At 38.5% G+C, this 23844-nt stretch overlaps 1 protein-coding gene across 2 annotated transcripts in view; it reads right to left on the bottom strand.

The window, feature by feature from the left end:
* LOC308687333 (uncharacterized protein) overlaps positions 1–22856 on the bottom strand; it is a 64926-nt gene extending 42070 nt beyond the window's left edge. Inside the window, exons 1-3 of one of the 2 annotated variants that reach the window (XM_081359823.1) lie at positions 22561–22856; positions 21461–21521; positions 15291–15390 (exon numbers count right to left, since the gene is read on the bottom strand). In XM_081359823.1, coding sequence (XP_081215949.1) covers positions 15291–15390; positions 21461–21475 — 115 coding nt within the window. In that variant the 5' untranslated portion in view covers positions 21476–21521; positions 22561–22856. The remainder of the gene's footprint in view (positions 1–15290; positions 15391–21460; positions 21522–22560) is intronic. The other variant, XM_081359824.1, reaches the window with a different exon arrangement.
* Positions 22857–23844: the final 988 nt, after the last annotated feature.

The following is a 23844-nucleotide window of genomic DNA, read 5'->3' as shown; positions in this document are numbered from 1 at the left end:
TGTGCTCGCGTCTCAGATGAGTATGTGCGCGGAGAGTTTGTGTGTGTGTGTGTGTGTGTGTGTGTGTGTGTGCTCGCGTCTCAGATGAGTATGTGCATGGAGAGTTCCGCGCGTCTAGAGTTTGCGTGTGTGTGCGTGAGCGACTTTAGAAGTTGTGCATTTCATATGTATTAGTTTGAGCATTCAGCAGTATACGTATGTGTGACTACCTAGTATACGTGTATGCAAGGGTTTCATATGTGCGTGCAGCGTGAATGAAGTTTGATTTAAGCCCTAGACGGCGCGTATACTCATATATATTCGTTCTGGTGAAATCTCAAAATATAATGGACACAAAGGGCCCTATCTTGCACCCAGCGCAATTGACTTTGTACAGCGACGCATGTATCATTCCTATTTTGCACCCGCGCAAAGCGCACTTTTCCCTCCACAGAAGCACGTCGCTAAACTAGGGAATGAACTTGCGCTCCCTGGGCGGTTCAGCGCAAAAAAGGAGGCGTGTCCCGGTGCAAACGTTCCTTCATGCTATTTTGCAGGTTTAGAAAACAATTGCGCCACTAACCAGGAAAAACTAGTTTAAAGTCAGTGGCGCGTTGCGCATGTTATTCATATGCTATTTTAAGGGCGCATGCTTGGCCATAATCAATGTAGCGTGTGCACAACGCGCATACACTTTGATTCTCTTTTGATACACTTTCATTTTTTGATTCTCTCATCTACACAGAAGCAGCAGTTTTCATTTTTGCAAATCATACATTATTACGATAGATAGATAGATAGATAGATAGATAGATAGATAGATAGATAGATAGATAGATAGATAGATAGATAGATAGATAGATAGATAGATAGATAGATAGATAGATAGATAGATAGATAGATAGATAGATAGATAGATAGATCTATGAATAATGAAGCTACTTCAGACCAACCCATTTTAGACTTGCGCCTGGCGCAAATGTCATTTATCACGCCGGGAAAATAGCAACAGCGCCAAGACCCGCCCACAAAGTTACTTGCGCTTTGCGCTTTGACACTTGCGTTTCAGATCATTAAAATAGGGCCCAAAGTGTCCCTGCTTGATATACAACCACTGATGAGCATAATCGGTTTAAAAAAAATAAAAAAAATTAAAAACTACAAATGCGGATTAGAACCCGAAACCTCTGACACGCTTGACTAAAGTTCAAGTTCAGCTGCCAGTGTCGGGTAAGTCTAGTATTTTAATGCCAACTGCAAATCTTGCATATCAAGTATGAAGTATATCAATATCAAGTATATTTATATGAGGCTATACTGTGTGTGTTAAATTTGTCAGATATTTTTCTGTTCTGTAAAAGTCATAATATGAGAAGACAATTTTGATCTTAACTCAAGTGTTTTGTGCTACATCAGTAGCCTTTTAAAGGGCACAATTTTTCATTTAATCAGAAAATCTTTTTCAGAAAAACACACACACACACACACACACACACACACACAGAGAGGTATTATTTTTTTGATAAAGTGTGTGCAGTTTAGTTTTCTTAAGTACCGTTTCAAGAACCGTTTAAGCACCGGAACCGTTTGAAAAATACCGAGTAGGTACTGGTATCGGATAAAACCCAACCAATACCCATCCCTAGTTCTAACCATAATTAAACTAAACTATACCTGTTCTATCTCCATACAGCATATATTCTCTGGCTCTGTGGGCATTATTGTCTGACTCCAAGTCGAAATAAACACCGTTACTGAGAGTTTCTGTTCTGATATTATCAGATGAGATTGTCCTGACTCTGAGGCTCCGCCCCCTGGGCCAGCAGCAGCAGCTCATTTGCATTTAAAGGGATAGGGGAGAGAGCGGGGCACAACCTAACGCTTTTTGACTTTCTTAGTTTGTGTAAATCTACTTATGGTTCAGAGTATTTATTTTTTCCCACATTAATTTCCCACATGTCTAGTACAATTATGCGTTTTTGTTTTATTAATACAGTATATACTTTTTTCTTGATATATCCCGAAAGAATGGAAGTGAAATGTGACAACATGCCCCATAGGTGGGGTACAGTGTAACATGTGTGGGGCACATTGTAACATAACATATGCTTAAAATGTTATCTGATCTAATAAATAAAATATACAAAACAAACTAAAATATTTTCTAAATAAAATACAATTAAAAAACTTTTTCATATAAAATAATGGCAATTTTTAATAATTAAATATAAACAAATTTTTGAGTTTTGACTACGAACACATGAAAACACAGCTATACAACATAATTCAAAACAAATAAATAATTAGTCATTTCTGAACATTGACACTCAGTCTTTATTCACCTTGTTCTCACGTTTTCTCAATAAAATTAATAAAAGTATAGAATATAATAGCATATTTCTAATAGGGGCACATTGTAACGCAGTGTTACAACATGCCCTCGCCTGCACAACTGGGATTTAAACCCTGCTAGTGTCTTCTGCTATTAGCGAAGCATTAAATAACTATCTCAACTGTTAAATAACATATTGAAGATTAAAATAATATCAGATTTGTCTTATTTTAAATAAACACAAAAAATAGAGATGAAAAATGAACTTAAGTAAGACATTTACTTTTGCTATGGTTTAATAAATGTCTATGGATATCTTCCAAAAAAAAAAAAAAATTTTGCCGGATTTTTTTTTTATATATAGTGTTGATATGGCAACTAGTAAATAAACAAAGTTCCGACATCCAAGCATGTGCGGAAGTATTTAAAACAAGTGTGTTACAACTAACCCCGAGTTAGGTTGTGCCCCGCGCTCCCCTACACACTAAAACAGCGCGTTTTTCTGAGCCCCAAAAAATGACAATTTAAACATTATCTGTTGGGTATTTTGAGCTAAGACTTCACATACATACTCTGGGGACATCAGAGACTTATTTTACATCTTGTGAAAAGGGTCATAATAGGTGCCCTTTAATGCACGGCTTTTCAAAATGTCACAAAGCGTTTTGGGATTGGTTTGAATGAAATATTGCAGTTTATAATTAGTATTTTGGCACACCACGATGAGTGGCGCTATGCATTGTTCTAAAATCGTGTTTTATTCTGGCATGCTGAATTACAGTAGTGTTCGACAGACGCGGTGGCACGTTCACTTGGTTTTATTTTTCTCACAACAGCTAAAATAACTTAATACTTTTGGGGTCATACAAATAAGAGTACATTGTTCAAAACTGTAAACTTTTATTCATATTAGGCTAGCGACAAAAGTTTGTCTGTCGTCTCTCTCTCCGGGAACTGCGCATCACAAAAATGAACTGAAACCCACTAGCCTCAGCTCAGTCACAATAAGATGAAAAATTTAAGGAAAAGGGATCGACAGGTAGACGTATATCGGTAACAGGTCGAGTTGCAGGCACACGTGCAGTTTAACGGTGTCCTGACACGGAAAGAATTTTGCCAGCTGAGCTCACTGTTATCTTCACTTATATGAATGAGCAACGCATGAGAAGTGAAACTAGAAATAGCAAGCGCAGAAAGTGGAAAGAAGAGCGAAGAGAAAAACAGCAGAAGCGTCCAAAAGAGTAAAATAAGAGCAAAACATGTAAGAGAGCACAAAGTACAGAGTAATAAAATCAAGGAAAATTATTTTTTAAGAAAACATGAACATAAGTTTAAGTTTTGTGCAATATATTTTTACATGTGTTTTTTATATTTTTGATTCATGCTTATTAATTTTGTATCCGTGACTGCAATTTGTTTGACGGGATATTGATCCCATATTAAAGGTGTAGGATAAAAAGACACACCCACGAAATGTATTTAAAAAGTAATAATAACAATAATAGTAATAAACAGTAAGTTAAAAAACAGTTATGTAATGGCAAAACACTGTAGCCAGTAGTTTACTGTATGTAACCCTGGTTACAAAGCACCATTTCAAACTAAAGCTGTTAATAAAAAACAGTCATAAAGAATTACATTGCAAGCAATGAATAGGCAACAAATAGGTTAAAAGAAATTTAAAATGCATTAAAATAGTCAAATGTTTTATTTCATACGTTTCATTTAGGTTTAAGAACATATAAAAAGGGTTAAAAATATGTGAATTTATTTTATTTATTTTTTTCTTTCTTCATTTAACATGGTTTAAAATGTGTTCAGACTCTTATTTTGAAGAGTCACGTTGCAGCGTGACTCTTGAGACTAGCCACAGCCAACCGGGTTGTTTTGTCTTTTCCTGCTTGTTAAACGCAGACAGTCGTTGCAGAGCTGCTGCTGAAAAACAGAGGAAAACAAGAAAGAATAAGTAAAGAGTCCATTTAAAGTTAATTTTGTGCCTTGAAGAAGTTTTTTTTTGTGTTCCAACCTGCTGTGACCTGGCGATTTTTCATACTTGTGTTCATTACCGAACGGGACTTGGTGAGTTAAAAGGAATGTATTTTATTTTATGTGTGGAACATTTTGTTGTGATGTATCGGTACTTTCATGAAGATGGAAAGCTAAGGTAGTTAAATTATGATGTTTTGTGTTGGAATGGTGGATGTACATGGTGGATTGAAGCACAGGCCTGTAGTTCAATGTCCTGTGATGTTACGTTTTTTTCCTGCCGCCATGATGCGAATACGCCATTTCATGAAGTGCCAATTAAGCTAAAAAACAAGCTTTTATCAATATGTAAAGCTACCAGATGTAGTATTTGATTTTTTTGTGTGCATATTATTTTATTATTATGCTAGGCCATTAAGGTTTGGACTGGAAATTCTGAGCGAATATCGGAGTTGGATTCCACGTGCATGAGATGTAAGATGGCCACCCAGTGACCCCATGAACTGTGCATCACACAGGAGTAAGGCGCCTCTGCTGGGTGTTGCATGGTTTTCATCAGAAACTGGTAGGATTTATCCACATTTCACTGCAGAGCTGCAGTGGATCCACAGAGACACTGGATTAACCATTCAGGACAATCAGGACTGATACCAAAGAGAACAAAGACAATTACTTGTGAAATACAAGTTTATTCAGTCTTTTGCTGAATACAATTTGAGTTGTTTTTTTTATTTTTTGTTATTGTTTTATTTGTTAACCCTTCATGTTAATGCTGTAATGGTGTTTTCTGACAGGTAATATTTTTTTGGGGGTACGAGCAACAAAATAGAAAACGGTTGAAACTAACAGGGAATTTAACCAAACTTGAACTAAACCTTGAAACTTAAGAACTAAACTTTATGCAGAATAAAGCTGAGTTAACTCACATAAATTAGTGATACAACTTGAGACTAATAATAACCTAGGTTGAAAATAGTATCCTTTTAAGCCAAATAGTAGGTTTAACCTGTTAACTGTCACGGGCCCACCGGTGGGCCCAAATCCATTACATATTTAAAACAGTAATATCCCATACTAAACCTAAACTAATCTTGACAAACTATATATCATTTGAAAGCTTACAATCTCTAGTTTTCATATTTGGTGACTGATTTTCAAAATAAATTACAGAGGAGCCATAATTTATCAATTTGCAACAAGAATATTTTCATATTCCTAAGGCGTGTTCAGACCTTTATTTTGAAATAGCAATGAACATGAAAAATCATGAAAGAATGGTAGAAACCTGTTTGTTTTCATGCCAAGAGTTCAAAAGATAGCATCCATTCAATTATTTTAGAAAAAAGGGTCTGAAAATGTTTCAAATATGAAGAAAAAAATTATAGATTCACCATTTGTGATGTTGCAGCGAGCTATAGCGCGTATACGTGTTATTTTATGTTTCTTAGAGGTTGAATTAATATCAAAATCTGTCAAACTTCCCATATTACTTCTGAATAGAATGTCTACTTCATAAATTGCATGAAAATTGTGGAAATGATGGTTTAGATCACTCAAACCACATATGGAAATGGAGGCGCCCTTATATGGGCAGTAATGGAGTCTGGTTGTCACCTAGTGAAAAAGTTTGGTACTGCGCCCAAACAAAATCTTACTGAAAGCTAATTTTTTGAGATATCAACCTAAATTTTGAAACACAACTTGTTCAGATTTTTGACTTTGATTTTCTTGCAGTTTTAGAGTCACCCAGGTTTTAAAAATATATATTTTATATAAAATATGAATAATATTTTTTTTTATATTGGATATTTCCATAAACTCAAACTTCTATAACTTTTTTTCTTTTTCACTTTCTTAATTTATTTCACTTCTACAAAAATCTGCCAAATGTCTTCTTTAAAACAAGACCAATTGTATGTCTATACTCCAAAGCATTCTTTAATTACAACCATTTAAGTTCGAAATGTGTATTTTCATGTCAACTCAAAAAAAGGGGGGTGACAGTTAACAGGTTAAATAAAAAAAGAGGGGGAAATAATTATTTTTTCCTTGAGTGATTTTGAAATTAATGTTAACTGTATGTCAACTGTCTGTTTTATGCTGTCAACTAAACGTATTAAGCCGGCAATTTAAACTGATTCTGTGGTCTGTGGTTATTAAGCATCCTACATCAATCACTGCTCCCGTAGGGAACCTAGCACTGAGCCTAGTATACTGTAACGGTTACAAAAGTGTTACAGAAGTGGCGAGCCAGCCAGGAGAGCAGTAATTTAACCTTCCAGTCTTTATTTTTAACCCAGACCTGACAAACAGGCCAAGCCGGCAAAATGGACATAGTTGACAGAGAAAATGTTAAAGTTCCAAACTCAGTTATCATTAGTGGAATTACTGACACAGCTGATGAGGAAGATTTAATTGACTTCCTGAACAAGTATGGGCGAACTGCAAGAACCTTTAAAATAGATGATCCCCAGTCTTTCTACCACAAAAATGCCATTGTGGAGTATGAGAGTGGAGCTGCCTTGACAGCACTTGGACCCTTATTGCCCTACACTCTTGAGAGCCAAAAGCAAGTCACTTATGTAATCCGAGCCCTGTCAACTGAGTACGTATCAGCTGTTACAACCAGCGCCACCCACAGTTTGTTCAGTGAACTGCGGAAAATCGCCAAGTTAAGTGGCAAATCTTTTGAAGCTGTTCTGCATGAGCACCTTTCCGAGTGTGCTCAATCAGTCACAAGCAGTGCAGAACCACCTGAAATTGTGGGTTCTACCCAAAAGACACAGAGTGAACCCACAACTCCAGTTGCTAGACCAGCACAGGAAATTCGACAACTTTTCCAGAGTGAAACTGTAGAATCGACTGCAACTAGTGTAAGCACCAGTGCTTCTGAATCAGTCAACCAACCACAACCTGATCTACCATCTAACATACCAACAAGCTTTATATCTCATCCTGAGGTGCAAAAAGTTGTTGTAGAGCATATCATCCGAAGTGAAGCTCCTACCTCACAAGTCAGTGCCTCTTTCCGTTTAAGACAGTTCTCAGGAAAACTACCTTGTCCTAGTCATGAGGTTGATTTTGATTCCTGGCGCCATAGTGTTGAGCTCGTACTTCAAGACCCCGATCTGTCTGACTTGCAACGCTCACGAAAGATCTTGGACAGCCTTTTGCCACCTGCTGCAACCGTGGTGAAACCTTTAGGCCCCAAAGCCTTACCATCTGCTTACCTTGAATTGCTTAATTCAGCTTTCGGCACAGTGGAGGATGGCGATGAGCTTTTCGCTAAATTCCTAAACACACTCCAAGATGCAGGTGAGAAGCCCTCACATTATCTCCATCGCTTGCAGACAGCTCTCTCCAAAGCTTTGAAAAGAGGCGGTGTTGTAGCTGGTGAAGCAGACCGACACCTATTGCGTCAGTTCTGTCGGGGGTGTTGGGACAATGCCCTTTTAGCTGGTCTTCAGCTCGAAAGAAAAAAAGATGATCCACCTTCATTCAGTGAGCTACTGCTACAGTTGAGAGTGGAAGAGGACAAACACACTGCAAAAGAAAGTCGAATGAAAAAACACTTTGCTGCCACCAGACCAAAAGTAGCCTCACACGCTATAGCTGTAAACACTGGCATTCCCGAACCCACAATGCAAGACGATCTCACTCAGATGCGAACCCAGATAACTGAGCTGCAAGGTCAGCTGACGAGACTGAAACCCCAAAAGGTATACCCACCTGTAGTTTCTCCAAGTGATCTGGTCACAGAATTAAAAGCACAGATCACTGAGCTCCAGAGCCATCTCGCTAGACTAAAGCCACCAAACCCTAAGAAAAATCCTAAACCACCAAAAGCTAATGCTAATACTAAACCAAGAGGACCTGAGCAAATTCCCTTGACAAACCAAGCTGCAAAGGGTAGGCCGAAGCCCTGGTACTGTTTCCAATGCGGCGAGGACGGCCATATTGTCTCTGCATGCTCCAATGACCCAAATCCATCCTTGGTTGCTGATAAAAGGAAACAGTTGAGAGAGAAACAGTTACTTTGGGATACACAAAACAATCAAACACGGTCTTTAAACTAAAGCAAGCCCTCATTGCGGGACAAATGGGTGCTACTGATGAAGCTAGTCCCACTGAATATTCACATAAATCCAATAAACGATTCCTATCTAACAAATCAGCCACTGTGAAAATACCTAAAGGCTTAGTGGGGGCTAAGTACACTGCTCAAGTACAGATTAATGGACAGGCTTGCAATTGCCTTCTCGATACCGGGTCACAAGTAACCACAGTGTCCCAGTCATTCTATGAAAGTAATCTCTCACATCTGGAAATTTATCCAATACAAGATCTGCTGGAAGTCGAGGCGGCAAATGGTCAAAATGTCCCATATTCAGGCTATATTGGTGTCGACATTACCTTTCCTAAAAACTGTTTCGGAACTGAACTTACTGTGTCCTCTCTTGTGTTAGTGGTTCCAGACACTCGATCTAATGTTCAGTCATCTCTCTTAATCGGTACCAACACTCTTGACTTTCTCTTTGACAGTCTCTCCCTAAACGATACGAATCTCAGTGCCCTGCCATACGGTTACAGAGTGGTGCTGAATGTATTACGACAGAGAAACAAGCAAAAAGAGAGTGGCGGCTTTGGTCTTGTCAGACTGTCAGGGAAAGAGTCTGAAATCATTCCTGCGGGCCAAAGTCGAGTCCTTGAGGGGTCAATTAATGCAAACACCGAAATCTCTGACAAGTGGGTAGTAGTTGAGTCTCCCTCCTTATCCTCCTTGCCAGGTGGTATTCTAGTCACCCAGTGTTTACTTACCCTCCCTGAGAAACTCTCACAAAAGCTTCCAGTGGTCCTGCGAAATGAAAGTAAACATGACATAGTTATCCCTGCAAAGAGTGTCATCGCTGAAATGCATGCCATGCTGGAGGTATTGCCAAACAGTCAGATTCCACAGCAGTCCGAGCATACTTCCAGCTCAAACGCCGTTAAGCTCGACCTCAACTTTGCCGATTCTCCAGTCCCTGCTGAATGGAAAGAGCGAATCATACAAAAGCTGAATGCGATGCCAGAAGTGTTTGCACTACATGATACAGATTTCGGTTGCACCGACCAAGTAAAACACCAAATCAAAATGAGTGATGGAACCCCCTTTAAGCACAGACCCCGTCCTATTCGACCCCAAGATCTGGATGCTGTACGGAAGCATTTGCAGGAACTGAGCGAGGCAGGAGTAATCCGTGAGTCTGAATCACCATTTTCCTCACCGATAGTGGTGGTGAAGAAGAAGAACGGAGACATAAGACTCTGCGTTGATTACCGAAAGTTGAATCTGAATACAATCAAAGATGCCTATGCGCTTCCTAATGTGGAAGAGGCGTTTTCGGCCCTCACTGGGTCGAAGTGGTTTTCGGTCCTTGACCTAAAAAGTGGGTACTATCAGATTGAGGTCGATGAGACTGACAAGCACAAGACAGCCTTTGTATGTCCGATGGGGTTCTTCGAGTTTAACAGGATGCCCCAGGGCATAACAAACGCTCCCAGCACATTTCAAAGGTTGATGGAGAAATGTATGTGTGACATCAACCTTAAGGAAGTCCTGGTCTTCCTGGACGACCTGATAGTTTTCTCCGACACCCTTGAACAACATGAAACCCGCCTTCTCCATGTGCTTAGTCGTCTAAAAGCATACGGTTTGAAGCTTTCGATTGAAAAATGCAAGTTCTTCCAGACATCCGTAAGGTACTTAGGGCACGTCGTTTCTCAGCATGGGGTTGAAACGGACCCTGAAAAAGTTGCAGCCTTAAAAACATGGCCAAGTCCCAAAAACCTGAAAGAGCTCCGTTCCTTCTTAGGGTTCGCGGGGTATTATAGAAGGTTTATCAAGGACTTCTCTAAGATCGTCAAACCCCTTAGCAATCTGACTGCTGGATACCCCCCACTGAGAAAGAATAATAGCCCTAAGCCAAACGGTGTCCAGTACTTTCAGCCAAAATCTCCTTTCGGGGAGAGGTGGACAGAGAGTTGCCAACGAGCATTTGAGACGATAATAGAAAAACTGACTACTGCCCCCGTGTTAGGCTTTGCCAATCACGAGTTGCCTTACGTACTACATACCGATGCTAGTACAACTGGGTTAGGGGCAGCTCTTTATCAAGAACAGGAGGGAGAGATGCGCGTAATCGCATACGCGAGTAGGGGACTATCAAAAAGTGAAAGTCGCTACCCCGCCCACAAGCTCGAGTTTCTTGCCCTCAAGTGGGCTGTAACGGAAAAGTTTTGTGATTACTTATATGGCCGTCCTTTCACAGTGATAACTGATAGTAACCCCTTAACGTACATTCTGACCACCGCTAAGTTAGATGCGACAAGTTACCGCTGGTTATCCGCCCTGTCCTCTTTTGAGTTCCACCTCCGGTACAGAGCAGGCAAACAAAACATTGACGCAGATGGCTTATCCCGCCGTCCACACCCCGAGCCAGTAAATGACTTGGTCTCTCTGAAGGAACAAGAGCGGATCCGCCAGTTTTTACAACACCACTTACCTGGCACTGATCCTTTCACTCACATTCCTCCTCACGCTGTCAGTGCAATCTGTGACAAACACCAAGTCCTCCAGTCTCTTGATAAAGACCAAAATGCTTTTGCATCCCCACTCGTAACCTCTCTGTCCATGACCACCAATGCCCTTCCAGAGAGTTTCGAGCAGTGCAACGCTTCTCCTGTCATTCCAAGTATGTCAGAAGAAGAGTTGAGACAAAGTCAAAGAAACGATCCTGCTATTGGCGAAATCATACATCAGCTCGAAACGGGTGAAACATCTTCCTCTACTGTACGGCAAGAGATTCCATTACTTTCCATCTTTCTCCGCGAACTAAACAAACTAGAGTTTCAGAATGGAATTTTGTACAGAAAGAGGCAAGTAGGTGAAGGAACCCAATATCAACTCGTTCTCCCTGAAAACCTGAGATCTATGGTGTTAAAAAGCCTTCACGATGACATGGGTCACCTCGGCTTTGACCGGACTCTTGACCTAACTAGGACCAGATTTTTCTGGCCAAAAATGGCTTCAGACATTGAGCAAAAGGTCAAAAGTTGTAGCAGGTGCGTTTGCAGAAAAACACTTCCAGAGAAGGCAGCGCCCCTAGTAAACATACAAGTCACCAGACCTCTCGAGTTAGTATGTATCGACTTTTTAACTATCGAACCAGACCGCAGTAATACAAAGGATGTCCTTGTCATTACAGACTTCTTCACGAAGTACGCTGTAGCAACTCCTACCCCAAACCAAAAGGCTCGAACCGTAGCCAAAGCTCTGTGGGAAAATTTCATCATCCACTATGGTTTTCCGGAGAAGTTGCACAGTGACCAAGGAGCAGACTTTGAATCGAAAACCATCAAAGAGCTGTGTGACCTAGCTGGAATACAAAAAGTCAGAACTTCACCTTATCACCCCAGGGGAAACCCTGTAGAAAGGTTTAATAGGACCCTACTAAACATGCTAGGTACACTCAACGACGAACACAAGATACATTGGCGTGACTTTGTTAAGCCACTCGTACACGCCTATAACTGCACCAAACATGAAAGTACCGGGTTTACGCCTTACGAGTTAATGTTTGGTAGGCAGCCTAGATTACCAATAGATCTGGCTTTTAATACCCCTTTGAACCATCGTCAGCAACAATCTCACTCACAGTACGTTGATGCCCTCAAATCTCACCTCCAAGAGAGTTACCAACTGGCTACCAAAAATGCTGCTAAAGCTGCTGAACGGAATAAAACCAGATATGACAAGCATGTAACTGAATCTGTCCTGGATGTTGGCGATCGTGTGCTTGTGAGGAATGTTAGGATTAGGGGTAAACACAAGTTGGCCGATAGGTGGGAGTCCGTTGTCCATGTGGTTGTGAGTCAAAAAGACAACCTACCGGTATATACGGTCAAACCAGAGCACCACAATGGTCCCACTAGAACTCTTCACAGAGATCTTTTGTTACCGTGCGGGTTCTTGCCAACTGTCCCTGAAAATCCTCCTGCAGTCCAAGAAAAACCACGCCGAGCAAACACGCGTCAACACCCTATAACTGATCCTGATGAACCGGAACAGGACTATGATTCTGAGGAAGGGGACAACTATCCTCTGTATTACTCTCCAAGTCCTCTCAGAGAGCTCTCCAGGTCCTTTGAGGAATACAAAGTAGTTTTTCCTCTCAACACTCATTCAAACCCTGCTGTTGAGCAACCAAAATCAGACAATGCTCAAGTCTCAGAACCTGCCAGACCCCCTGAACTGGTTGATGCTCCTAGAGAGGCTGGTGGTGAGGTATCGGCCAGCCATGATGAGCCTGGTAACGCTACATTGCCTGATAATGCCCCAGAGGGCATGAACATAATGGAAATGGCAAAGTCGCTTGAGACAGAGAATGTACCTGAACCTGCAAGGGAAGAAGAACCAAAAACACAACTAGGTGAAATGGACAGTGCACCAGATTCAAATGAGGAAACAAGTCAAATTCACATTGAAATGAATGAGGACCCACCTGTGAACAATGACAACAAAGAACATGACCCAGAGGCAGAACAAGCTCTCAGGCGATCTTCTCGAGAAAGACTAAAACCCAAACTCTTAACCTACCCTGAATTGGGGAATCCTCTAGTCAGCATAGTTCAATCTCTGTTCCAAAGCTTAAGTGACGCTGTAACAAACACTATTGAAACCCACGAGATCAAAGTAGTCTAAACTATGCCTTGTGCAAAGGGACTTGCATATATTTGAGCAGGGAGGGTGTAACCCTGGTTACAAAGCACCATTTCAAACTAAAGCTGTTAATAAAAAACAGTCATAAAGAATTACATTGCAAGCAATGAATAGGCAACAAATAGGTTAAAAGAAATTTAAAATGCATTAAAATAGTCAAATGTTTTATTTCATACGTTTCATTTAGGTTTAAGAACATATAAAAAGGGTTAAAAATATGTGAATTTATTTTATTTATTTTTTTCTTTCTTCATTTAACATGGTTTAAAATGTGTTCAGACTCTTATTTTGAAGAGTCACGTTGCAGCGTGACTCTTGAGACTAGCCACAGCCAACCGGGTTGTTTTGTCTTTTCCTGCTTGTTAACGAGGGAGAAACGCAGACAGTCGTTGCAGAGCTGCTGCTGAAAAACAGAGGAAAACAAGAAAGAATAAGTAAAGAGTCCATTTAAAGTTAATTTTGTGCCTTGAAGAAGTTTTTTTTTGTGTTCCAACCTGCTGTGACCTGGCGATTTTTCATACTTGTGTTCATTACCGAACGGGACTTGGTGAGTTAAAAGGAATGTATTTTATTTTATGTGTGGAACATTTTGTTGTGATGTATCGGTACTTTCATGAAGATGGAAAGCTAAGGTAGTTAAATTATGATGTTTTGTGTTGGAATGGTGGATGTACATGGTGGATTGAAGCACAGGCCTGTAGTTCAATGTCCTGTGATGTTACGTTTTTTTCCTGCCGCCATGATGCGAATACGCCATTTCATGAAGTGCCAATTAAGCTAAAAAACAAGCTTTTATCAATATGTAAAGCTACCAGATGTAGTATTTGATTTTTTTGTGTGCATATTATTTTATTATTATGCTAGGCCATTAAGGTTTGGACTGGAAATTCTGAGCGAATATCGGAGTTGGATTCCACGTGCATGAGATGTAAGATGGCGAGCCACCCAGTGACCCCATGAACTGTGCATCACACAGGAGTAAGGCGCCTCTGCTGGGTGTTGCATGGTTTTCATCAGAAACTGGTAGGATTTATCCACATTTCACTGCAGAGCTGCAGTGGATCCACAGAGACACTGGATTAACCATTCAGGACAATCAGGACTGATACCAAAGAGAACAAAGACAATTACTTGTGAAATACAAGTTTATTCAGTCTTTTGCTGAATACAATTTGAGTTGTTTTTTTTATTTTTTGTTATTGTTTTATTTGTTAACCCTTCATGTTAATGCTGTAATGGTGTTTTCTGACAGGTAATATTTTTTTGGGGGTACGAGCAACAAAATAGAAAACGGTTGAAACTAACAGGGAATTTAACCAAACTTGAACTAAACCTTGAAACTTAAGAACTAAACTTTATGCAGAATAAAGCTGAGTTAACTCACATAAATTAGTGATACAACTTGAGACTAATAATAACCTAGGTTGAAAATAGTATCCTTTTAAGCCAAATAGTAGGTTTAAATAAAAAAAGAGGGGGAAATAATTATTTTTTCCTTGAGTGATTTTGAAATTAATGTTAACTGTATGTCAACTGTCTGTTTTATGCTGTCAACTAAACGTATTAAGCCGGCAATTTAAACTGATTCTGTGGTCTGTGGTTATTAAGCATCCTACATCAATCACTGCTCCCGTAGGGAACCTAGCACTGAGCCTAGTATACTGTAACGGTTACAAAAGTGTTACATGTACAATTGAGTTTTGTGGGTCACCACTGGGCTGACAAATCAACAAAATTAGTTTTTTTTAGCTAATATGTAATGTAATTTCATATTTTTGGTATCGGATCTCATAAATTGGTATCGATAAAAGGTATTGTTCAGGAACCGGTATCAGTCAAGGTATAGATATCGTATTTTTTTTTTACGATACCCAGCCCTAATTACTAGGGATTTTAAGGTATTTTCTGAAAATTGACTTTGACTATGAACTTTAAATATGTGTAGCGTGTCATTTTTTCTCGGATTCCATGAAATCATAAATCATTTTGAAGAAAAATGAGAAGAAAAGCTCAGAAGAGAGAATCGAGATGCATTTTAGCACATTCAATTTATGGATCAATCGATATTAAATACACATACACAGGACTAAATGTAATATTAATTTCCCTTTAAACATGATTGTTTTCAAATAAATTTAGTACAAACAATTGTCAATTTCTGAGGGTGATTTGATGTTTAAAGCTGCTAACATAAAACTATTGTTGCTCAAATTCATAATGAAATTTACTTACCGAATGAAGGAGGTTGTCCAATGCTCCTATTTGAGGAATCACTGAAACCACTGTCAACACAGACAGCACAGGCATCAGGGAGTTTGCGATAGTGATGCATCTTTAGGGGGGAGAAAATACATCCTCTTAATAAAGAATCTATAATTCACATATTAAATATTGTTGAATGAAAACAAATATTAAAACTAAATATTCCTTGTGAATCTTAAATCTGTGGTAACTTGTTATTGAATTTCTGATTATGAAACATTAAAGTTTTTTAATAGCCTGGTTAAAACCAGACCATTCTCAGTAGTAACTGAGTTATGGTCTGGCAAAGCTTCATTAATAACTCATTTCCAAAGGGGCGTCACCAACGGACGTCGCTCAAATGCCTCTGGGCGCAATTGGATAGACCTACACCTATCAGAGCGATCGTCATCATGTGTAAAGCCATATGCTGCATCCCAATTAGAGGTGGGCGATATATCATTTAGACGATAGTATCCAAATTGTTGTCTGGACAATATGCAAAATTGGGATATCGAATATTTCATAATTTGTACAATCCGACCCCCCAAACAAGAAAAGAGCTGAAAGAAGTTAAAGAGAAAAATAACGCACACTATAACCTTCTAAACAATTATATGTAGTGATTTTTAATACTGTAGTGCAGTACTATTCCTGGAAGCAACCTCCGAGTGGCCCAGCCCATGGTCCCATGTCGTCAAAAACACACATTCATACGTAAATTCGAAATAGTGTGCACAGAAGCACATGCACAAACCGTTTTGCAAAATGATATATGAATTATTTTTATTTTATCATATGTCATTTTACAAAAGGACATTTTACAAACCTACGTTTTGCGCATGTGCTCCAGCACGCATTTTTTCTATCACAACACAGCAATCAAAGGAGGACGCGCTGAAAACTGTAATGCTGTTCTCTTTCTTCATAACTCGTACTGAGAAGGTTTGAGTCAGAGGAATTTGTGACTGTTTCACCTGTTCAACCACATCAAAGTTTCGTAATTAGTAAGTCCTGCTTTTTCTCTTTTGTTCTTATGTGCTGAAGGGCTGCTGTGCCTTGGTGAAACGGTGTTTGTAGCCAAGTGAAGAGCTCTTTTCCAAAACGCCATAAACCTAAAAAGCTGCCTCAAAGAACCAGCAAAAGTAATGATTATGAATATGTAAAATATTGCAATAAGACATTTTAATTGTTTATTAATTTCTGTGTCGGCTACAAAGATGAAGTTGATTAGATCTCCGCAGTAGGCTAGTGAACACACCGGAGAAATGCACATTAGGCTACATAGTTTTATTTTATTTTTGGATGGTTTTGTTTAGAACCAGCTTTCTGTAAATATATTTCACATTTTTTAGACCTGTGAGGCGAGTAGGCTACGGTCTGGTTCATGATGATCTCCAGTTCAAGCACCTTATGTTGTGATTGCTAGCCTATATTTACTTTTTATGTATTAAATCCAGGAAATGTGTTAATGAAAAATGTATTAAAATTAAGATACAATTAATACAAAACGAAATTCGTTTTAAAGAAAGGCTTTGTGCTTTCTGTTTTGAGGTCTCTGTGAAAGTTTGAAAGTCTTTTATGCCGCTTTCAGAGCACTCGCGCCCATAATGGAGAACTGTCACGTAATATTGTTTTTTCCTCATAAATGCGAACACGAAAAATAAAACACAAAAGACTTTTTTAAAAAGACAAACCATCAATTTAAAAAAAAAAAAAAAAAGTATTTATAGCGTTTTGGTGAAAAAAATGGATGGATTTATAGCATTTTGAAAATATTTTTTTTTTACTTTCAATTTATCATCAACAATATTGTTGTTTGATTTAATAATCACTGTTGCCAGAGGTGCCTAGTTCCGTTTTTTTTTTTTTTTTTTTTTTGTAAGTGGAAAAAGTAGGGGCTACCTCAGATTCTGTTTAGTTAGCTCCTTTATTGTTTTTTCTATAGCCTGCAATAACAGGTCAAATGCAGCAAGTCAAAAGACCAACTGGACCTTCTTTGCCAGTTTGCACACATTTCTTTGAAGGATGGCAAAAATATCGCCTGAATATCGATATCGAGATATTGGAAAAAAATATCGAGATATTCATTTTTGTCAATATCTCCCACCCCTAATCCCAATTTGCATAAGTTACACTACGCCATAAAAGTATGTACTCTTTTTGTGAAGAAAATGTATTTACTTTTGAATGTGTAGCAAAAAAGTAGGCAAACTTTGGGACATACGACTTCGTCATCTTTATCGGACGGATCTGTCGCGTGCATCCTGTCACGTAAACTGCCCTGTCAATCATCTTGTCACAGTTAAAATCCTTTATTAAATCTAATTTAATTTCCTACCGTTTAGGATAGAAATGTATTCATCTGCCAGTGGGTCTTTCATGGAGACTGTCCTCATGTGTAGCAATTTGAATATAATAATGCATGTAAAAGTTGGTGGCTTCACCAACGGACGTCGCTCAAATGCCTCTGGGCGCAATTGGATAGGCATTTAACCAATCAGAGCGATCGTCATTGTGTAAAGCCCGCCCAAACATTTCTGATTTCGCAATTCGAAACATTCCGCAATTTCGACGGATTAGAATGTGCTTCCAGAAATTAATGGGGTGTGCTATGGGGGTGCTTTGGTCTTTTTTGGGGGTGCTGAAGCTCCTGCTAGCCCCTCCCTAGCGCCGCCCATGAAGCACATTATACGCTTTACACTCAGTTTGCAATTGTAAAACAAAGTTTTAGCAAAATGCTCTACAGTATTTTATTTGCTTGTATGTTTGCTGTGACTTTTCTGTAGCCTGTTTTTTTCACCATTGTTGAGATTGATATGCTGATTTTTTATGTTTGTGTGTGACTCTAAAGGATGTTGTTTATTTTTTTGTGCATGATGCTTAAAAATCCATCATTATAACGGAGTGTTGTTGGAACTAGAGGTCTTCACAGTGAACCCGAGACCCGTCGACCCGGGACCCGACCTGGGTATTTTAAATGATCAGCCGAGTTCGGGTCGGGTCCGAATCTATTACGTCGGGTACCGGGTCTGTTTAACATTGTGTGTAATACCTGTGCGATCGGAGTCATTAGATCAGACTCGGAGAAAACCCGGCCGTGATTAGACACTGCTTGTGTTTTTTTGCAACTTGTAAAATTAGGACACTCAAAATAAATTGCGTTAAAAAGCATATTTTAGATTGATCCAGCTAGCGTGCGTGTGCAGTCTCAAGCGCGAGTCATGTTTCTATGGCAACCAGTTACCAGAGCTTCAGTGAGGGACCGCCAAACCGCGCTTTAGATTTTACAATATAAATTAACCGTCTTGTTTAATCTTAAAGTTTTAGTGGTCAGATTCAGACTCGATTCAGAGCAAAGAGCACGGAGATGATAGCAAATAAATAAGCGGCTATGGCACTGAACGAGCAATCGTTATTAGTTCAAAAGGGCAAACAGTCAAAGTTATTATGCGAGTTAACTCGAGTCAGAATGTAAGTTACATGTGCAAAGTTGCATTTGTCATCCGCAGTGTTGTTTTTGGCAGCCCTTTTAGTTTTAGTCTTAGTTTTAGTCTTTTGGACGAAAATGCTTTTTAGTTTTAGTCACATTTTAGTCACTTATAAACTTGATAGTTTTAGTCAAGTTTTAGTCGACGAAAACGCAAAAAAGTTTTAGTCAAGTTTTAGTCAATTTTAGTAAAAAAAAAAAAAAAGTAGGCTAGTCTTTAAAATTTTTATTTAGGTTAAAAAGTATTGGAAATGAGCTTAGGTTTGACAGGTTGTAGCAAGTGTTGCAATTCATAATTTTTTTTGTGAAAAATAACCCCTGAAATGATTAGCCTACTTCTGGTGAATACTGTGGAAACTAATTATACATTTAGATAAATATATTTCATATAGCATATTATAATACAACTTATTAGGCCTATATATAGAATAGCAAAGTAGGCCTAATCAATATACAAGACTGAACCACATAGATGTGAAATATAAAGACTATCATGATCATTTTGCCAACAATGAACCATGGATTTGTTTAGTTTATAATACGTTTTATTTTTAAATTATTTTTAAACAAATACAACATATAACATTCAAAACTCACCGGCTTAGACTGCATTTGAAGAAAGATAAACACAACAGTTTTCTGTAGCCTTCTGTGCGAATTTATTCAATAGAATTATTAGATTATCTCCTGATGCGTGCTGCTTAATATCACACACTCCGCCGTGAAAAACGAAAAAAAAAACGCGACGGCATATGGTACGCCTTGTATTCATTGTCCCTCACGCATTCACGGGTATTTTAATCCCATTCAATTTTACATTTCTGTGCTCTTTTCTTTTTCGCCGGCTGCTCGGAGGTCATTTTTACATTTCCCGCTGTTGTCACTTGTCGTCATCGTTGCTACGATACGTGACTCACAATGACTGAAACGACCAATTAAAAGGGCATTCTCTGATGATGTTCCAAGATGTTAAAAACGCTACGCTGATCAAACAGGGGGAGAAATTAGTATCTACCGCACCGTCGGTTTTTTTCTCATAGCCTACAAATATCTTCGTTCATAGTCTGACATATTAGAAGCTATGTGTCTGTCATGGATTTGCACTGAATTGATTCTCAAAAATGCGGAACGGAACAAGACTTTATTGTGTCAAATACGGGACGATTCCGTATTGGAGAGGTTGGCAACCGTCAGACGTGTAATAATTTTCGTTCCATCTCGTCTCGTCAATGAAAACTCGAAAACGTCTCGTCATGTTTTAGTCCCCTTGGAGCCATTTTAGCTAGTCATCGTCGCGTTATCGTCATAAAAAAAAGGTGCGTCAACGAAATCATTTCGTTATCGTCATCGTTGACGAAAACAACACTGGTCATCCGTCACCGTGACATCAAGTGGACTTTTGAAGCTGAAATAATGAGTGGATTAAGCTTGGACTTGGAATAACGAGAGGAATAACATGAATAACTTTCTTGTCGGAGGATTGTAATGCATGATCACAGCCAGTCAGGTAACGTTAACGTTACAAGGAAGGGAGAGGAGACTACTAACGTTACGCTACCACGGCTCCTTAAATTAAGACAAAAAGTTGTATTTTTCGTAACCGGTTTATTGACTTGTAATAGCAGTTTAAGGTGGAATATGTGACAATCGGGTCCAGTCGGGTCTGTGTCTTCCCGGCGGTTTCGGGTCCAGCTTTCAAATAATAGACGGGTCCAGGTCGGGTCCGGTTAGGCATTTCTCGGATCTGCACGGGTCCGGGTCCAGCTTTTGAAATAATAGACGGGTCCGGGTCAGTTCGGTTTAGCACATTACGGGTCTCTTTCGGGTTCGGGCACGAATTTTTGGACCCGTGAAGACCTCTAGTTGGAACTCTTGCTGTAGTTTCACAGTGGTGGTAAAGTCAAATTAAAGTCTGTTAATAATGTAACTCTTTTGATAAGGGATTGACACTGAGATCAGTGAATCAAGCGTGATATAACGCTATAATCTCTTTCTCTTCACTATCATTTACAGGATAAACATGAATGAACATCAGAAGGTTGAAAGATTCAGAACAACTTACAGAGAAGTATCTGGAGTAATCGCTCAATCAGTGTTTCATCCGCAGAAATAAAACAGCTTGTAAACAATGTCACGTAACATTACATTCGCTTTATTGGAGTTGTATGAATTACTGTTATGATGATGGATGCGCTTTCTGGGGCTTCAAAATCTAGGGGACCATTCACTGCCATTATAAAGCTTTGAAGAGCAGGATATTATTTTATATAACTCTGATTATGTTTGGCTGAAAGAAGAAAGTCAATCATGTACATCTAGGGTGGCTTGAGGGTGAGTAAATCATGGGATCATTTTAATTTTGGGGTGAACTATCCCTTTAAGATGTGTTTACTTTTACATTTAAGGGTTATATTCTCATCTGTCAACCTTTTTAATTGTAGAGAGTATTTAAAATAGCATTTCCATTTTGCACAAAGGCAAAGAAAATAATAATATCAACAACAAATATTTTGGTATACGATGCCATACTTGTTACAGAACTTACAATTGATTACAAATTCAATAAAAGATCTATCAAATCATCATACATCAAATGTATTAAAATTAAACTATTGCAGGTTAATGGTTTTACGCCTTCAAATAAGGTTCATGAACATAAGCTTTAACTCACAGGGTTTGTTTCCATCTTGTTTCCTCCTCACAGAAGACCTCCACAACTCTTCAGTTATCTGCTAAACACAAAATAATTCATTACAAATAAACACTCATTACTCAGATTTTTTTTCCCCCAATTTTTGTATTTAAACAATTTGATATATAATATAATTATTGGTCTCTCTCTCTCTCTCTCTCTCTCTCTCTCTCTCTCTCTCTCTCTCTCTCTCTCTCTCTCTCTCTGTGTGTGTGAAAAAGATGTGTGTTATAAAACAACTGTGTTGAAGGTATTTTGTGTTTATGACAAAATAAGATGTATTTTAAATGGTCTCCTATAAAAGCTCTAAAATAAATAATACAATAAATGAAAACAAATGAATAAAATATGAATTTTTAAAACCTTAAAGATTGAAGGGTGTTTTTTGGCAGCCAATCACTTCATGCCTCTTGTCTTTTTCAAATGCTGCATTCACTGCGCTTTTCACTTGTTATTAACCAGATAAACTGCATCTCTGTCAGACGTCTACAGAAGCTCTTATTGGTTTTAAACAATACTTTATTAAATGTCACTGGACTACAAAAAACAAGTTAACAATACGTTTCTGTGTTCTTCCAATCCAAAACACCACCTCAGTTGTAAAAACACAGGAAGTAACTCAAATACAACACACGTGACTGAGTTATTTTTTCTCTGGTTTCAACGACATATTATTCACCGTGTATTTATATTTTCATTTGTTTCTTGAAAAGTTACGATATTAAAGGCAAAAAAATAATCCCATAGTTGCACATGGCCATATAAAGACATACTTTAGCCTCAACAGACCAATCAAACATCTCTGTGGAAACGGGTCAGTGATATCAGTAAAATAAAGTTTCAAGTTTCTCTACAAAGGGCTCATTTTGAGTGAAAATTATATATACTGAAGACTCTAATCATATAGCTTAATCACGAGCTCACGCTTATTTCTATTCCAAACAAAGTCTAATAGGCCTATATCAAATGTCCCTTTCGGTTTCGTTTTTGTCAGGTTAACGGTGCGTCATTACTTAATCCTCTCAAATTCAATCAGTTATTGCAAACTGTACACTAGTAACCCATCACACTAGACAAACCTGGTTGCAGTCTTGATCGAAGCTCTTCTGTATTTTGCGTCCTCATGAAAATTGAAACTGACGAAGCTCGAGCTTGAAGAGTTTTAAAGCGCGACGATAGAAACCAAATTATACTTAACGTACGGAACTAATATATTCTGTTTAGTTTTAAACCATTTTAGTAACATAAATAACAGGCAAACAAGGTCTAAATCGTTGAAAATCAGCCAAAATGAACAACATCAAACTTTCAATGCTCCGCCCTTCTTCTTCTTCTTTCTTTCTTCTCTGAGTCCCGCCCTATTTTTTTTACAGTCTATGGTCCCGCCTCAAAAGAGGAAGAACAGATCAAACAGCCGGAAGAACAAAATACACATGCAAATGATGTTTCAAGATGTATTGGCGCTTTTTTTCCGCACACGAAAACATTACAGATATAGGCTACAGTTAATGTTTTAAACCAGACTCAAAATGAGTGAACAGCTACAGACGTTATTAACTTTTTCAGCATCATTGCAGGTTCACTGAAGGACACTGAATTTACTGATTACAATAAAACATCCCCAGCAAACATTTGGACGTTTAATGACCGTTGAAAAGACGTCCGTTCGAGACGTCCCGTCATGGTTGAAAAATAGTTCCAAAACGAGAGTAGAACCGACGTCTTTGACGTCGTCTGGCCGTGAATTGCACGTCTTTTCTGCGCGTCTAAATGGGTTTATTTTTTTAGTTCTTCTGGATGTTTATAAGATATATATAGGCCTATATATATATATATATATATATATATATATATATATATATATATATATATATATATATATATATATATATATATATATTCCTGCATATAAAATAATCACACCCATATTGTGTAACACCGTGAAAGGCAATCATTTAGGCTATTTTTACACATCTGAACTTGACAAAGGTTCTAAAAAGGGTCCAAAATCGGTCCGGTCAGACCTGAACGTCTATAAAACAGTTTAATCACGTGTACATCAACACATTATTTGTGGACTGAAAGCAAAAAAAAGTGCTATAATTCAGCACAACATTTTATTGTGAATATTACATTTGAAATGTCTTCCAGTTGTTAAAGGGTTACTTCAGGATTTAGCATTAAGCTTTGTATTAGTAGAAAACCTGTAGTATTTTCGAATTAGCCTACCATGCTTTCCACTCTCATATCCCCCTGAGACAAGAGATTTAAGTATTTTTTGTCTGGAAAAAATCCTCCGATGACGCAAAAATCGTCATTTTGCGTCATCGGAGGATTTTCTGGCCAGAGGCTAAAGACTACAG

This window comes from Scardinius erythrophthalmus (assembly GCF_964197995.2).
Source record: "Scardinius erythrophthalmus genome assembly, chromosome: 2".
NCBI classification, from domain to species: Eukaryota; Metazoa; Chordata; class Actinopteri; order Cypriniformes; family Leuciscidae; genus Scardinius; species Scardinius erythrophthalmus.
The sequence above is the reverse complement of the archived record's forward strand: the minus strand, read 5'-3'. Positions and strand labels throughout refer to the sequence as shown.